Raw genomic sequence first — 17,597 nt, forward strand, 5'->3', positions numbered from 1 at the left:
GATATATTTTTATTAAATGAATGATGTCCAACAAGCACTCATGATTAATGAACCAGTATTAATATGGAGAGCCTCTTACTGAATGCCCAAGGTTCTGTTCAGTACGTGGCATAAAGGAGACACCATGGCACAAGGGAAAGAACCTTGTAAGCTTGACAGCAAGACAGACCTGGGTTTAAATATTGTTCTGCCACTTGATGGCTATGTGACCTGGGGCAAGTAAATGAATTTTTCTAAGCCTTAGTTTACTGCTCTGTAAAATATGGAAACGATTGCTACTTTCAGGGTCACTGTGAAGTTCAGAAAAAACATAAGTAAAATGGCTTGCACTGTTGATGAGAGATTTAATTAGTAGCATCTGAAAGGCAATAAGGGAGAATCTATTCAAAATTTAAAATGTGCATATTCTTTGACCCAGCATTCCACTTCTGGGACTCTATTTTGCAAGAGAATCATAGGCATGCACAAAGATAAGTGTTTGTAATAGAAAAAATTGTAAAGTTTAAAAATAACTATCAATAGGTGACTTCTTAAACAACCTACATCAAAGTTCTAGCGTAAGACCTGGCATTTAGTAGATGTTTGATAGAAGGCAATCTGATATATAATAACAACAGTAATGTTAGCATGTACTGAGCATTTTTATGCCTTTCTTCCTTATAATACACCTATGAGGTCATACTATTCAGACGGAGAGATAAAAACCTGCTCAAGTATCAATATCAACATCTGGTTGTTATACTATAATTTTGCAAAATGGCACTATTGGGGGAAACTGGCAAGGTGTGCAAGGCATCTGTCTGTATTATTTCTTAAAACTGCATGTGGACCTACAGTGATCTCAATAAAATTTTCAATTAAAAAATAAAACTCAACCTAACCTGCTCAGGGCTAGAAACTAGATGATAGAAACTCAGGTGGTCTGACTCAACCACTGTCACTACACATTAAAGATATGGGCTTCTTGAACAATATCTCAAGAAGTGACATCACATATTCATCTTTCCTTCCCATTCCCTCTACAACCTCTCCATGCTTAATTCTCATCCCTTCCTCATCCACAAACTTATGCCTTCATTTCTGCTTCTGCATTTCTGTGCTTCTGCTTCTCTCTCAGCCTTGAATATCTTCACTTCTCTTATCTAAGTTCTCTAATTCGTTCTGATGTCACGTATCAAATCTTTCCCTGGCCACCTCACATGCTAGTGCTCTATTAGATTTAACAAACATTTCCTGGAGTACCCACTATATCAGTAATACTGTGTTTACCAAATACTTTTCAGAACTAACTATATGCTACCTGGATCACCACATATGTCCTACAAATTCCACTGAATTATAATGTACCTAAATGAGGGGGTGTATATAAAGTGCCTGGCATATAGTAAGTATTCAATAATACAATTAAAGCACAATTACTTTAAACACAACACAAAAAATACAGGCTTTGTTCAGAGCAAGGAAGCACTTGACACATCAGTTAATGGGTGTTACTAGACAAAACCCTGCTCTAAATGTCATGACACCATTTAGATGTTCTTCTCTGCTCCAGACAACAGAAACAATGAATGCTTTTAGTAAAAATTTTTCTTTGTCACAGCAAAAAATATCTATTAATAAGAACCATCAAGAAGAATAGGCTATTTCCAACATCACACAGTTTTGTTTGCTGGTGGCTCCAAAAGAAAAGTTTCATCACTCAACAGAATAAAATTCATGAAAAGCTTCATAAGAGTAATGTTCCATCTATAAAATAAGTTTTTGGCAGATTTGTTTTAGAGATGGTTGCTGGATGATCCCAGGTGTTTGAATAAAGACAATGGCAAGTTATTTTCATACACGTACTTTCAGAAACAGTTTACTCCTCTCCATGGGGTAAAATATGGCTTCTTAAGTCTGCAAGAATTCAGGCTGTACTCGGGCCACTTTCCGGAATTCTTTAGTGTGGGTCTTAGGGCACTGCATCTCACACCAGCTGATGGGAACCATCTGGACACCTGGAAGAGAAAAGCTGGTGTTGGAGCTGGGGTCCCAAATATCTGCCAGAGACCCTTCTCTTTTCAGCTGGGTATGAAACTGAAGGGTCACCAAGCTACCTAGTGAACATCACCTCATACAGAAAAATCCTTGCTTATTCTACTGACTTATGCAATAAGCCTGTATCCTTATATGGAGACTCATTCTAATCTTAGTAGTATCTTCACCCATTTTGCTTCCCAGATAATTAAATTCCCAGGGAAACCAGAGCAAACAACAGATTAATCCTAAGCCATAGCTCCCAGGGAAAAGGATGTGGAAGCATGAACCAACTCACCTGATTCACTGTGGGCCACCACCACTCCTAGCTCATTTTCTGCAGTGGTCAGAAGGTAGTTGGACTGTGCATCACCTAGGGAGATCTAGTCACACAACAGTGGTGAAGGAAAATGAGGGGTTATAAGTCTTCCCTCCCATAGCCACTGGAGGTGTTTTTCTACTTTCATTTCTTCTTTTGACAAAGGACCAGAAGTCAGCTGGGAATAAAGGATACCACTTTGGCCAAGACAATGTCACCTGGGCGGAAACTCTTATAAATTTCAACCTGTAAAGAAAGAACAGGAGTGTTCAGGGAAAGCTCCAGATCAGGTCTCCATGAAACTATTAATTCCTCTGGTAGAGCTAGTCTACTTTCTAATCCCAGAGGGAGAAGTCATCATTGTGCAAGTAAGTCAACAACTTTTACTGTTCCTACAGCATCATATAAATGAAGGATTTTTTTTTTTTGGTCCTTTTTTTGAGACTGGCTGCACCGCGCTCAGCCAGTGAGCGCTGTGAGCGCACCGGTCATCCCTATATAGGACCCGAACCCACGGCGGGAGCACTGCTGCGCTCCCAGCGCCGCACTCTCCCGAGTGTGCCACGGGCTCGGCCCTAAATGAAGGATTTTGAATTCAGTAACCTGATCAGGAATCTGACATATATGAAAGGTATTATAGTTGGCTCTGAAAGGGTCCAGAGTAAGTCTGAGGAAACAGCAATGATTAAATACCCAGCTTCAAATGCAAAGAATAAACTAGCCCTACTCTGGTCAACTGAATGAACAAAAATTGTATGGAGAGGAAAGGGACAGTGAGGTGGATTCCATACTTTGTAGCAGAGAATGTGTTAAATTTCCTTGGACTCCATATTCCCATGGATGTTTGAAAGTCATTGGGATAATAATTTTAAAGAACTGAGAGTCCTAAAGCCACAGGGGGGAAAAACCAAACCAACCAACAACCTTGTCTTTTTCAGTTGCTCGGACATCTTCTTTGCTATAAAAAAAGAATTAACAGAAAGATTAGTTATCTGTGAGAAAGAATTTCTCTCAGATTCCTAGCAGACAAAGAGCTACATTCTTGGACCACACAGAGCAGCACTATCAATACCTTTGACTAGAGAAAAGCAGATCAGATCTGCCAGGAAAGGAAGAGAACTTAGCTGCCTCAGGAGAACGTGAACAGAAGCACTATAGAACCACACTGAGGCTGGAAATGGCCTCAAAAGTTAAATTACCTGGCTCACAAGAATTGTTTGTCCTTTCCCAAAGAATCCACACACAAAAAACCCTTATTATTTCACCCACAAACCTTTTTGATGTCTTATAACCCTTTGGATTTAATTTATATTAAATTAAAGAGATAAAGGTACTTCCTAAAATACCTTCTACTTCGCTTGGTAGGAATCATTCTGACTGATAGTACTAACCTCTTCAGCTTTGCTCAATTCTTTTTGCTTTATTTTTAAACCCTCTCTTATTAATATATTCCTTCTGTCCTAGCTCATATGAAATTTTCTTTGGGTACTACTGGGGGAGAATCATCAAAGAGGAAAGAGAATCTATCAAAGAAGATAGGAAAGGGCCGGCCCGGTGGCGCACTGCTACAGTGCGCCGCTTGGGAAGTGTGGCGGCGCTCCCGCTGAGGGTTCGGATCCCACATACAGACCGGCCGCTCACTGGCTAAGCGAGGTGCGGGAGCAACACCGAGGGTTGCGATCCCGTTGCCGGTCATGAAAAAAGACAAAAAAAAAAAAAAGAAGATAGGAAAATAGGCAGAAGTAGGAATTGTAATTGTTCATAACAATTTTCAGTCTCCCTGACTATCCTAATCTCATTCCAGATGCTGAGGCAAATGTTAAGACAAGGAGACATCTTACCGGATGGTTCCTCGAAAAGAGTTTTTAAGTGGTGTGGACCCCACGTATAGGATGTGTACTTTGGCAAAGCGTGAATTGATGCTAGAGACCTGTGGAAAAAGGATCAGCAGAGTATTAGCAGTTGTCATCTCAAGGAGGCAGCAATAAACTACAAATTACTAAGATTTTAGTCCAAGCAACCCTACTAAGTACAGAATTTAAGACAAGTTATACTTCTACGTATCTTTGTATAAGTGATACCTGTGGAATAAGAGCCACTGTGGCTACCTGATAGGGTTATTATGCGAATCAAATGAGATAATACAGTATAGATTTTTAAAGAACACAAGTCTAACAAAAATAGACACAGGGCACAATAGCTAATCTAGAACTTTAACAGATCTTGCTAAGAGGCCTATTAGTGGATGGAATTTATATCTATATTTTAGCTGCTGCATAATATTTGGATCATTGCCTCTCTAGTTATTTTCAGAATAACACATAGATTTTCTGCTGGAGTAATTTATAAGGAGGTCAACTAAGAGCTACAAATTAACTTAAGCTGGCAGAGGGTGAGGAATGGGCAGGGAGTAACAATATGTTATAGTTACTGATAAGTACAGCATTAATTTGTACCTCCCCTGAAATACCCTAAAAGACTTTCTTTTTTCTTTTTTTTTGCAGCTGGCCAGTACAGGTTTTGAACCCTGGACCTTGGTGTTATCAGCACCACTGTCTAACCAACTGCGCTAACTGGCCAGCCCAAGCCTTTAAATGTAACAGAAATGCTGGAGAATATGTAACAGAAATACTGGAGAATAAAGTCTTTTGCTCCTCTGCAGAAAAAGGTCTCAGCTTTGGGACCTTTGTTTCCCTCAGGGTAGAACCTACCTATGCAGGAAACCAGCTCAGCGAAAGAACTATGCATGCCTGAATTCGACTGCTGTGATCATTAACCTAGAAAGCTCTAGACCAGCCAAATGCAGTAAAACATTCTGTGATGATAGAAATGTGATGTGCTGACCAATATGACAGCCACTAGCCACAAGTGGCTACTGAGTGCTTGAAATGTGGCTATTATGGTTAAGGAAATAAATTTTTAATACTGTTTAATTTAAATTTAAATAGCCGTAGGTGACTAGTGGCTACTATATTGAACACTGCAGTTCTAGAATGATCATGATTTTAGCATTGGATGGCTGTCATAAGGACAGAGGTTGGGACCAACTTACCTTACAGGTTACAATAGTTCCCACATCTGGTAGAAATTGGGACTCTGTTTCTCTCATCACAGACACTACAGGAAGCTATAGAGAGAACAATAAAAAACGAATGTCCTGGCTAAGCCATGGGTAAAGTATTTGTGGTTTGAGAGTAAAGTCGGAATGCCTTGGTACAGAGTCAAAGTCACAAGGGCAGATGGACTATGGATTCATTTATAGCCCAGAGCAGAGGGCCTTGGAAATTTTAGAAAATAGGAGGATCAAGGGGCCACAGGAAGAATACTGCTAGAAAACATAATCTAACCATTCTAGATTAGTTCTAATAAGTTTTTGGTTATTCTCCTGGAATTTCTTGGTATACAACCATCTTGTCTGTAATTACGGATAATTTGACTCTTTCTCCCAAAGTTACACTGCTTCATTCTATTCCTTATTTTATTACACAGATGAGAATTTCCAAATAAATGTTGTATAATAGTGGCCATACTTGTTTCCTTCTATTTTAAGGGAATACTCATAGAGTTTTCTCTTTGAGCATGGTATTGGCTGTTGGTGTAAGACAGATATTTGGGGCCTCACCTTTTTTCAATCTCTTCCTTGCTCACTCTGCTTAAGCTCTCCTGGCCTTCTATCAGTTTCCTCAACTCACTAAATTCTTCCCCCTTCAGGATCTCTGTTCATCCTGCTCTTTCTGCCAGAACTGTGCTCTCTCCACCCACCCAACTCTTATTTATCCTTTAGATGATTCAGCTTAAATGTCACTTTCGCTGACTAGGATGAGTTTGCTTGTTAGCATGCTCTTGTGGTACTCTGTAATACTCTTTCAAAGCAATTATCATATTTGTAACCATACACTCATTTGAGCACTTATTTGTTTATGATTTGTGTCTGTGCCCCTCAGCAGCAGAAACCAAGTGTATTTGGCTCATTGCTATATCACCAGAGGTCAGCACTGTGCCTGAAACATAAAAATGCTCAAGAGATATCTATGAAATGAACAAACTTAGAAATGTTAAGGCCATTCCCCAAAATGACTGAATAGAAAGCCCCTCATTTTGCACATGAGGAAGAACCTAAAGCCAGAGGGTTTGTTTCTTACTCAAACCAGAATCAAGGTCTAGTTAGTCAAAGTTACCAAAGTGTTCTAATTCTGAATCCTCTTTCTGTTATGCTACCTGTCTTTAAACTGCTCCTTCAGAGCCTGCTTATCTGATCCTGAGGTAATCCTGTATCAACCTCTGGAACTAGGGAGGACAGTATTACTCATGCATTCAACAAATATCTACCTTGTGCTAGGCGCCAAAAGTATGGTGGTGGGGCCTGCTTTAACGCAATTTAATAGGGAATATATAACATCATATAATTACGACAGTACTTCAAAAAGTTCATGGAAAGATTCGTATTATCTTTTAATTCTATTTTTCCACGAATTTTGGAAGTGCCCTCGTAAATGCTAAAGTGCTTGGAAAGGAACAGAGCTCTTTGTGAGTGTTTAAAAAAACAAACAAAGGGCCGGTCCGTGGCTCACTCGGGAGAGTGCGGTGCTGATAACACCAAGGCCACAGGTTCGGATCCCATACAGGCATGGCCGGTTAGCTCAATGGGTAAGCGTGGTGCTGACAACACCAAGTCAAGGGTTAAGATCCCCGGCATGGCCGGTTAGCTCAATGGGTAAGCGTGGTGCTGACAACACCAAGTCAAGGGTTAAGATCCCCTTACCGGTCATCTTTAAACAAGCAAACAAACAAACAACCAAACTTTCCTCGTGACAACTGCTTCCAGAAGGCCTTCTCTGAGAAAGTGACACTAGAGAGGCTATCTGAAGGAAGGAGGAATTAAAGAGAGGAGCGTGCTTCAGACAGAGTCTGCAGCAGGAGAGAGTGTGCGCATTAGCGAAACTGAAAGAAGCCCGTGTGAAGACAGGGGAGCTGGAAGGAGCGGAAAGGTAGACGATATTCAGACAAGATTCTGCTGGCTGGGCTGGGCTGTGTTACTCTCAGTTCACCGATGCTCTTGGCCCAACTCCCTCCCCTAGTGTCAGCAGCACAACCAAGCGAGATCAACGTAACTGGTGCGTGGTGGCTAAGTGCACAACAGCGGCGACCACAGCTGGACGAAACTTAGAAGCCAAACCGTTCTACTGGTGAAGCACTAAAGACGCCTCCGCAGTGCCCGTGCCTAAGGATCGGAAGCCAAGGGCAGCTTGAGAAAAAGACAGACAGAGGAGACGGGAAGCCGCCCCACTCACCGCGCCGTTCTCGCTGCTCTTTGTCAGGCAGCCGGCAAGCGAAGAAAAGATGTAGCCGTGCCGGGTGTAGGTGCCGCTGCCAGGACTGCCCTCCTCCAAGTTACACAGACGTTCGCCTGCAGAAAAAACGCTGCTTCACCCATAGGGCCCCAGAAGCTGTTGGCCTTCCAACCTCTGTCCGTACCCAGGACTCCGCACGGGCACCGCTCACTTACCCGGTATACAGTACCTCACGGGAGGCGCCATGACAGCCGCCGTCCCAAAGCCGGATAAAAACAAAGCTGACTTTGTATTGGCCAAATCCAGGCGCAGTTCCGCAGTAAGAAACGCGCCAATTGGTGCGTTGTAGCACGTGATCTGTGGCAGCGACTCCTCAAGGGTAAACTCCATTTCCCAGGTCACACCAGTACAAATCCGGAGGCGGAACTTCCAGCTCCTGCGCTTGCGCCTGCGCCTGTAGTTGAGGATGGGCTGGCGGCGGGTCCGGCTCCGCTGGCTGTTGCTGCAGGCGGTAGGTCATGATGGTTCGACCTGGAGGGAGTGGCAGTGAGCGGCGGTAGAGGCTGCGGGTTCGGTTTGGCTGACTGGGGAATCGGCAGGAGGCAGGTAAGGGCGAAGCCTCAGCCCTTGCTTTCCATCCTAGTCCCTTTTTGTAGGGTCGGGCCTTGTCCCGGGGCCTTGTCGTGAGTCCGGATTCCTGCTCTCTTTCCGCTCCCTGCAGGGCCGTGTCCTCCTCAGGTTGAGCGCACCCTCCGGGCGGCCTTACAGCGCAGAGCAGGAAGGGGATCAACCAACCTAACTCGCTTATTTCACAGATTTGTAAACTCAGATCCAGAGACAGAGTTTGACATGTCCAAAGTCTTGAAGATAGTTCAAGAATAGAGCCTGAACCGGAAACCGTTTTTTTTTTTTTTTTTCACTTCCAGCCCATCGCAGTTCGGCCACGTCGCCCGCATTGAGAAATAAAACCTTTTTCAAGTTTTTGAAACTGCAGCTTCCAGTCCTGCAGTTGGATCATTTTAAGCGGGGCTCTAGTTGGGTGGGCCCCCTCCTTAAACTTCGGTGAGCAGCCCTATGATAAAGTTCCTACGTTTTTTGTCTGCACATGATTAAGTTTCTGCTCTTTACTGATGTCTTACATCTTCTGCTTGAGACTGTGGACATCCTGAGAGCATCATCTTTGTTCAGATGAGATTTGCTATGACTTTGATCTCAATTTCATCTTCCCTCTGGTGGTTTTGGAATCTGTCCCTCCCTGTCTTCCCTCCCTTTCCCACCAATCGGGTTTCCTCTTGGGAAACAGATGGTGACTGAGAGCCCAGGGAGGAGGGGAGTGCTGTGGCCTGCAGTCTCCTGTAATCTGGTGGAAGATGGCCACCATGGCTTGTGGCTACTCCTGAAGCATCTCGGGGTTTGTGCTTGGGATGATAGTAAAAGTGTGCTTTGCTCTGTTTTCTCCCATGTTCACTCTGAAATCACCCCCTCTACCTACACACACATAATTTATCGAATTTTGCTTTACCTCAATTTCCTGAGACTTGCAAAGTCTATATGTTCAGTTGTGGCCCATGGACTACATATCCTTTCCCTGGCATCCCCATACCTCACTAGCTAAAGTGAGGGGAGGAGGCCTGGCTTCAGACTTTGTTCACCCAAATCTGGTATGTACCTCTGCATCTACAAGCTCTCTGTTTACATGTTTGGGTTGATCTCTGGTTGGACTTATTTTCTGAAATGCCTTCTAATTCTTCAGTGCTATGATTCTAATAATGGTTTTTCTCTTTTTATTAATCAGGAAGAATGATAGCAGCAGACACTTATTTAGTGTTATCAAATTGGCAGAAATGTCCTTGCTAGTATTTGTAGGAGAGATAGACATCTGACCAACTTTTCCAGTTCTGCATCCCTTCAGGTCATTCATTCAACAAGTATTTATTGAGTACTTCCAAGAGCCAGGTATTGTGCTAAGTGCTTTATAAACATTTCGTTTATACCTTACCAAGTATATATGGAGAATCATAAAGGGTTAAAGGGTTAGAGCTGGAAGGGACTTTAGCATTTAATCTTACCCCCTCATTGAATGGGAATACAGGAGATTGAGTACCAGCAGGGTTCAATGATTTGCCAAAGGTCACAGAACTACTTTGGGACAGACTTGAACCCTAAGTATGGATATGAGTAGATAAGAGTTGGTAAATTTAGTCCTTGAGGCAGACATTTCCTGTAGAGCTCAGGAATTCAGAAGGTGGTTTAGAATGATTTGAAAAGTGGAAAATCTCAGGAGGATTTTTTTTTTTAGACTAGGATAAGTGGCTGTGAGATGGCATATGATTCGTGTTTATTATAAATGAGGGGTGCATCCAATTTGCATGCTATCGCTATAAAAAGTGTAAAGTATTTTAGCTGAAACTCTCCATTAGCTATAGTAAGGGAATGAACAGTGGTGTGGATAGTCCAAAAGTCACCTAGATTTGTGGTAGGGTAATCTGTTTTGCCCCATTCTTATATTTGATTGTGGCTGTCTTCTATCTTGAAAATTCATGCTTCAAGCCAAATCATGGTTCCAAACAATAGGAGTCCAAATCAAAGGAGGCAAAAGTTTGAACTTTTCATTTTTTTTGTCTTTTCGACACTCCCCCTTAATTCTTTTAGCTTCCTAGGAGGTGATGGGAACAGCCAGTTTCTTTATCCTGGTGCAGTGGAGGCTCCCTACCAGATAGTCTTTTTCTGTAGGCCTTGTCTGCTGCATTTCTTTTTGCCTTAGGGCTTACCGGGCTTGTGGAAGGAGGTGATTAAGTGTTCTTTGAAATGCCTTTTGTGGGGATGAGCCAGGGTGCAAGGAGAGTACGTTGCTCCAGTTACGGAATTGAAACCATCCCTACAGTGGAGCATCCTCCTTCAGTTTCTACTGGGTCTAGAGCTGCCTGTTAAATAAGTCAGTAGAGTTGTCAAGGACAAAGCAGCTCTCCCTGGCCGCACTAGTGGGAAATCAGATAATTTCTTTTCTGGTAAAAGACTTTAATCTGCAGAATTGATGAGACTGTCATTGAAGGAATCTGTTAGGGCATCTGTGCCTTCTGTTTTGATCATTGCCTGGGCAGCTGATCTCCTCCCATGGCTGTTGGATGAGGTAGAAACTGCATAGAGGAATTGGAGGCACTTGCAGAAGAGCCATGGAAAGGAGCTGGGAAGCCTGGTTGGGAAGGCTAGGGGGCCAAGTGCAACAGCTGCAGAGAAGATCCCTGAGTATCTAACTAGAATAGGGTAGGGGAGACTTATCACTGAGAGGGCAGGCCCTGAGGTCTTTATGAACCACTAACAGGGAGGCTCATGTCTCTTGCTTGTGGTGCTCTGAATACCTGAAGTTGTCTTGGCTACTATATCCTCAGGGAGGTGCTGGGAGTGGAATTGGAGACAGAGCATCTTATGTCATGCAAAGGATAGCTGACTATGCTGACAGAAGACAGGGAATCTCATGCTACCAGGTTGAGTCTACTGACCTATAACATCAGCCCAGAAAGAATAGGAAGGAGGATTATCTTTTGTCAAGACTCAGCACCAGGGAAGATCTAGGTGCAGGGCTATGCACGTAGTCCCCTACTGGCTGTTCCTTGGTGAAGAGCAATTGTTAGGAGGTAGGTCAATGGGCCAGGGCAGGCAGAAGACCCTTGGAAACCTCTGCTACAGTGGCCACGCCCAGAGATACAGTGGCAGCTTTGTCCATGTTGGCCATGCTCCATCCAATGGTCTATCTACACAGACAACTCCAAAGACTGCTTTGGCTTAGAGCCGCCTCCCTCTCCCTTACGCTTTTACTGTGGCCCTTTACTCTAGGCATACATCACCTTGGATTTGCTGTGCACACACATGGTGTAATGTAAATACAGTTTTTGCAGGCTCAGAACCTCCAGTCCCTACTCACTGTAATCTGGTTGGGAGACTGGCACTGAACATTCTGCAGAAAAGTGAAGTGACCTTCATACTTCCCCAGCTGGAGACTGGCCTAGTTCGGCCTTAATCTTAGATTTTTGCCCTCCAAGCTGGTGCTCTGGGCCTTCCCTCTAGTGGGGTATGGAGGGACAGGACTCAGGCTGGATCCTTACAATGGTGTGCTCTCCTAGGAGCCATGCGGGGCCAGTGGAGCCTGCTACTGGGCCCGGCCCGCCTCTGCCTACGCTTGCTTCTGCTCCTGGGTTACAGACGCCGCTGCCCACCTCTGCTCCGGGGCCTGGTACAGCGTTGGCGCTATGGCAAGGTCTGCCTGCGCTCCCTGCTCTATAACTCCTTTGGTGGCAGTGACACTGCAGTCGATGCTGCCTTTGAGCCTATCTACTGGCTGGTGGACAACGTGATCCGCTGGTTTGGGGTGGTGAGTAATGCCTGGGGAGCAGAGGGACATGTCTCTGATGGACCTATGCTGGGTTTTGGAGGTCAGTCCCCTACCCCCAGGGAAATTCCTGAGTCTACTCTGGGTGTAGCTCTCTCATGCATCTACTTGACCTCACTGGTGTTGGCAGGTGTTCGTGGTGCTGGTGATCGTGCTGACCAGTTCCATCGTGGCCATCGCCTACCTATGTGTCCTACCTCTCATCCTCCGAACCTACTCAGTGCCACGACTCTGCTGGCATTTCTTCTATAGTCACTGGAATCTGATCCTCATCGTCTTCCATTACTATCAGGCCATCACCACTCCGCCTGGGTACCCACCCCAGGTGGGTCCCCACAAGGGGCATGAGGGAGGGAGAACTGTAGGCTATGGGAGCCAGTCCCAGGAATGGAGAGACAGAGTGCCTTGGTATTTCTTGAGGTACAAAACTAGTGCTGCCACAGTTGTCACTATTTTCTTCTCCCTTTACACAGGGCAGGAATGATATTGCCATGGTCTCCATCTGTAAGAAGTGCATTTACCCCAAGCCAGCCCGGACACACCACTGCAGCATCTGCAATAGGTGGGTCTTGGCTTTGCTCTCTGTGAACCCCAGCTGGGGCCCCTTTGTTGTACCCCTAAGGCAAAACCTGGACCTGGAGTTTGCTTGCTGACATGTGTGAAGCGCCCATCATATCTCAGGCAGGGTGCCCCCTATCTCCTGATACCTAGTCCTCAGGGTGGTTCTGTGAGTTAGGAACTATTACCACTTGTGGAAACTGAGGTTCATAGGGTGAGTTACCTACTCATATAGCTAATTAACTGCAGAGCTGGGTTTGAAGTAAGGCCTGGCTGTCTTCTAAGTCTGTGCCCTTTCCACCTCAGCAGGATGCTGGTCTTTGTAGGGAAGGATTGGCACTGACTTCTCAAGAGTCTTGGCCACTGTAACAGAGCCTGTGTCCCTCCCTCACAGGTGTGTGCTGAAGATGGATCATCACTGCCGTATCCTTTTGCTCTCCTGCCTCAGGCCTTCTTTAGCTCCAGAGCACTGTATAGGGTCAATGGCCACAGACCCAAGGCTTCTAGCGTCACCCTGCAGAGAACACTGGGCTCGTGAGAAGTTAGTAGAAAAGGAGTTGTGGGGGCTGACCATCTCTCACAGGGAGCAGAAGGCTCACAGGCTCTCTGGGACAGATCTTCTTGGAGCAAGGAATCTTTTAACAGCTCTTTTCTTCTGTAGACCGCTAACAGCTGTTGGATGGAAAGAGATGTTTGCATTTCTGTGCTTGCCCACTAGCTATGCCAGGTAGAACCATGGGTCCCCTTCTGCTGTCCCATATAGATGTCTGGCTAACCCCAGCTAGGTTGAAGTATTGGGAGACTCAGTTTACTGAAGGATTTCAGTTTTCATGATTTCCTGGTGAGACTTGAAGGCTCTGGAAAGCTTAGAACACTTTCTCAACCTTGGGAAACAGGCTCATATTTTCCAGCCTTTGGAAAACAGTTATTGATGATTAGAAGCCCAAAGCCTGGGTGATGTTGTCATGAACCAAGGATGAACCAGAGAGGCCTAGATACTTCTTGGAATTGTGTGTTTGATCTTGTCCTTAATCATTTCCCCCACCAGCCTGGCTAAACAACTGTGTGGGCCACTACAACCATCGGTACTTCTTCTCTTTCTGTTTCTTCATGACTCTGGGCTGTGTCTACTGCAGCTATGGAAGTTGGGACCTTTTTCGGGAGGCTTATGCTGCCATTGAGGTAAGTCCATGGTTAGGAGCAAGGCAGCTCAGTAGTGCAGACCTTTGGGGCGTGGAACCTGTGCCTAAGGAGTGGGGGCTGGTAGGCCCCCCCCCCATTCTAGAGGCCTGAGAGTATAACCAGCACTCTTTTCCATCCCCTTAGAAAATGAAACAGCTCGACAAGAACAAACTACAGGCGGTTGCCAATCAGGTGGGCTGTCCCCACCCCCCTGCCTCCTGCTGCTCAGGCCTGGGGGTATAGAGTTGCTCAGGCAACTAGAGCCGACCTGCTAGTTTAGTTGTAGAGGCTGGCTGAGAGGCCACTGTAGACCCATCAGAAGTGTTCAGGGAGGCTGTTTGTTGTGAGCAGACTAAGTGGCCTGGAGGCAAGCTGGAAGTCTCTGGTATTTGACAGTTTTCGGCTATCCCATCACCTTCTTTTTGGGCTAAGGACTCCGCCTTGGTGATGGCCTGAGCAGCAAGAAATCTATGTTAGTCTGTGTAATGGGGTTCCAGAGGACAGAGATCTGGCTGAGCCAGTCTGATCATCCTTTGCTCCTGGTCAATCTGCATCTCGATCATACCCCACCCCCCATACCTTTTATAGTTCCTTATTCTGAGCACATCTTGGGCTTAAATGGTTGTATCTCTGCTGCCCTTTCACAGTCCTTAGTGGAGCTCATGGTCCTTCCCCCACCATTCCCCACCCCGTCAATCTCCTATGGATGTGAGTTTGGTCTCCCTTCTTGGGGATGCAAGGCACACAGTGACAGAGTTCTGGCTGGGGATTGGAGTGGCTTCCCCTATAGCCCCATTTGTGTTGTCAGCCTAAAGGCCCAGGGTCAGCTCCTCCTGTGCTTTGCCCATCTTGTCCAGACCTGCCCTCCCCAGTGTTTGTCCATGTGATGATGCCACTGGGCTTGTTCCACCCATCTGGCTGCTCCCCTGCCTCCTCTGTGGCTTTAACCCTCATTTTCTCTGCCTGGGTTTGGATCACTCCCTGCCTATAGATGCTGGGAGTGTGCTGGTAGTTGCTGGAGTATCAACAGATCAAGTGAGCCAGGCTTTGCTGTTTTCTTCTAGACATATCACCAGACCCCACCGCCCACCTTCTCCTTTCGAGAAAGAATGACTCATAAGAGTCTTGTCTACCTCTGGTTCCTGTGCAGGTATTTAATTCCCATTTTTGATAGTTTTATGGGAGGAACAGCTTCAGAAAAACTTTTTTAGGTGCCCACATGCAGGCAGGAACCCATCCCTGAGTGAATTGCAGCTGTTCTCCTAGTCTAATTTAGGTTGGCAAAGAGTCAGCACTTAATTTTCTTCACTGTTTTGAGGCAGGAAACACTAAGGACACTAGCATTGGTTATAAGCATATGCTTGTTATGTGCTAAGGTAAGTTAAACTCTTATTTCATTTAATCCTCATAGCACCTACCTAAAGGTAGGTGACTGAGTTTATAGATAGGGAAAACTGAAAAGCAGAGGGGTAAAGTGATTTGTTCCCTAATACGCAGCTAGGAATGGTAGAGCTGGAATTTTAATTTCATGCCATCCCATTTCAACCCCTGGTGCTTTTACTATCCTCCACTGTCTCCTAAGCATAGGTCTCTTAGGAAATACAGAACAATTATTCTTAATACTATAGGATTATTTCTCCACCCTCCTCTTCACATTATGCTTCTTAGCCCACTTTGATACTTTTCTTTTGATTATAGATATAATGAAGAAAAAATTCATCTAGGATGTGGGCTGGGAGATAAGGAAGACTTAGGCAGAGAAGTCACTAGCCAATCATTATTGCTCAGCTCAATTTCAGACCTACTTCAACCAGCCCTCTCTAAACTACCCACCATTCTTTGCTCCTCTTTTCTTAGTTCTGTGGCACTTGCCCTGGGTGCACTAACTGTATGGCATGCCGTTCTTATCAGTCGAGGAGAAACTAGCATCGAAAGGCACATCAACAAGAAGGAGAGACGTCGGCTACAGGCCAAGGGCAGAGTGAGTAGGACTAAGGGCTTGGGCTGGGCAGGTGGCTAACTGAACCCGCCATCCTGTAAACAGAGCCCATGGTCAGGGCTGACTAAAGCAAACATTATAAGAGGCCAGAACTTGCAAACCTGAGCTTTAGGTTAGCCAATTTAGGTCTCAAAAATTAGAGGGGGGCCAGCCCGTGGCTCACTTGGGAGAGTGTGGTGCTGATAACACCAGGGCCATGGGTTCAAATCCCTATATAGGGATGGCCGGTTAGCTCACCTGGGAGAGCATGGTGCTGACAACATCAAAACAAGGTTTAAGATCCCCTTACTGGTCATCTTAAAAAAAAAAAAAAATTAGAGGGGGATTAAGCAGAAGAGGTCTGTAGAAACACATGTTTTTCTTGGCTCTAGGTATTTAGGAATCCTTACAACTATGGCTGCTTGGACAACTGGAAGGTATTCCTGGGTGTGGACACAGGAAGGTAAAGTAAGAAATGTAGACCAGTGATGTCCAACAGAACTCTGATGAAGAAAACGTTCTATACCTGTTAGCGCTTGGAAATGTGGCTAATGTGACTAAGGAAGTTTTGATTTCATTTTCACTAAATTGCCAAATGTGGCTAGTACTGTCTTAGCACACGTCTAGACTCTAGTAATAGAGATCGTTGCTCATTTGAGCCAAAAGGGCTTGAAGCCAAAACTGTGCAGTTTATGTAGCAGACGAGGCTTCAAGATGACTACAGTAGAATCCTGAGAAAGCTGTTCTTAGGAAGGGACCTCTAGGTAGGATACAGTGGCCACCATCCCCTCTCACTTGTATGGCAGTGTCTGGAGTTCAAGCTCTTGCAGCCCAAGAGACAGGGGGAAATCATTTTCAAATTGCAATTACTGAGGCAGTAACATTCAGATGACTTTAAGTACCTTCCCTTTCCCATCCTCATTACACTCCTGCGTGTGTAGTGATTGCAGTGGCCCCCTGGAAGTGTAGCTTGAAACCTCCAAAGGCCTTCAAGTACCAGAGGGTACATTTATTGGGCGAAATTAAATAGAGGAAATTAGGTAGAAGAAATACTGTTACCTTTGTGATTAATGCCAAGGTAGCTTCAAGGTACCTTGATACATGCTTGCTGAGGAATGGTCATCAGGAAGGATGACCAACAGCTCTTGGAACTCAGAGACATTTCTATCTTCTCTTGTAGGCACTGGCTTACCCGGGTGCTGTTACCTTCTAGTCACCTGCCCCATGGGAATGGAATGAGCTGGGAGCCCCCTCCCTGGGTGACTGCTCACTCTGCCTCTGTGATGGCAGTGTGAACTGGATTGAGCATTCATTCTGCTCCCTACATTGTCTCAAGGGCCTCCAAGGACAGCTTTTCTTGGAATCCTTGATCAAAAAGGGCCAGTGGGCCTGCCCGAGGGTACCATGCAGGAACAACTCAAGGACCAACCTTCTGGCCACTGCAGAAGCAATGTGGAGAAATCCTAGGACTGACATCCCTTTACTCAGGCAAACAAGTTCCAGCCCCAGATGAGGGGTCAGGCAGCTAGCTACCTTGCCTGGTGCTGACTCTGACCTCCTCCGGGTTACAGCACTGGGGTTGGCCACCACCTTTTCCCACTTGCTGTCTGAGAAAACACTTGACTGGTACAGCTGAGATCCTGGCTTCTCAACAGGGCAAAGATACCAGGCCTGTTGCTGAGGTCACTGCCACTTCTCACTGCTGCTGAAGGGAGCAAAAATAAAGGTATTTGATTTTTAAAGATATGTAGCTTCTCTTTGTCTCACTATAGGGCAGGGAAGGGGAAAGTCAGGGTCAAGTCCTAGTGAATAGGTTATTATGGTCCTGCCTCCTATGCCCTTACTTGGAGCGGATGGATGCCTTGA

General features: G+C 45.3%; 2 protein-coding genes across 8 annotated transcripts; one reads left to right on the forward strand and one right to left on the reverse strand.

Annotated features, from left to right (window-relative positions):
* Positions 1-327: 327 nt before the first annotated feature.
* Positions 328-7,901, reverse strand: EXOSC1 (exosome component 1). The gene is made up of 8 exons (XM_008573216.1): positions 7,842-7,901; positions 7,627-7,742; positions 5,388-5,462; positions 4,177-4,265; positions 3,260-3,293; positions 2,531-2,581; positions 2,315-2,399; positions 328-1,997 (listed from the first exon to the last, which is right to left on the reverse strand). The coding sequence occupies exons 1-8, from the start codon at positions 7,870-7,872 to the stop codon at positions 1,891-1,893; spliced, it is 588 nt and encodes a 195-aa protein (XP_008571438.1). The 5' UTR covers positions 7,873-7,901; the 3' UTR covers positions 328-1,890.
* Positions 7,902-8,072: 171 nt separating this feature from the next.
* Positions 8,073-17,477, forward strand: ZDHHC16 (zinc finger, DHHC-type containing 16). Of its 7 annotated transcripts, XM_008573218.1 has the most exons (13): positions 8,086-8,232; positions 8,348-8,688; positions 9,422-9,582; positions 11,748-11,995; positions 12,144-12,338; positions 12,487-12,575; positions 12,966-12,994; positions 13,620-13,753; positions 13,898-13,945; positions 14,818-14,903; positions 15,611-15,734; positions 16,124-16,194; positions 16,912-17,477. In XM_008573218.1, exons 4-13 carry the CDS (start codon positions 11,753-11,755, stop codon positions 17,024-17,026), a joined length of 1,134 nt encoding a protein of 377 aa, XP_008571440.1. In that variant the 5' UTR covers positions 8,086-8,232; positions 8,348-8,688; positions 9,422-9,582; positions 11,748-11,752; the 3' UTR covers positions 17,027-17,477. The 7 variants fall into 7 exon arrangements, with proteins under 7 accessions (XP_008571442.1, XP_008571440.1, XP_008571441.1 ...); XM_008573220.1 differs by lacking the exon at positions 8,348-8,688 and having other exon boundaries at positions 8,073-8,137; XM_008573219.1 differs by lacking the exon at positions 8,348-8,688.
* The last annotated feature ends 120 nt before the right edge of the window (positions 17,478-17,597 follow it).

This window comes from Galeopterus variegatus, unplaced genomic scaffold (assembly GCF_000696425.1).
Source record: "Galeopterus variegatus unplaced genomic scaffold, G_variegatus-3.0.2 Scaffold891, whole genome shotgun sequence".
In the NCBI taxonomy this organism is placed as follows: Eukaryota; Metazoa; Chordata; class Mammalia; order Dermoptera; family Cynocephalidae; genus Galeopterus; species Galeopterus variegatus.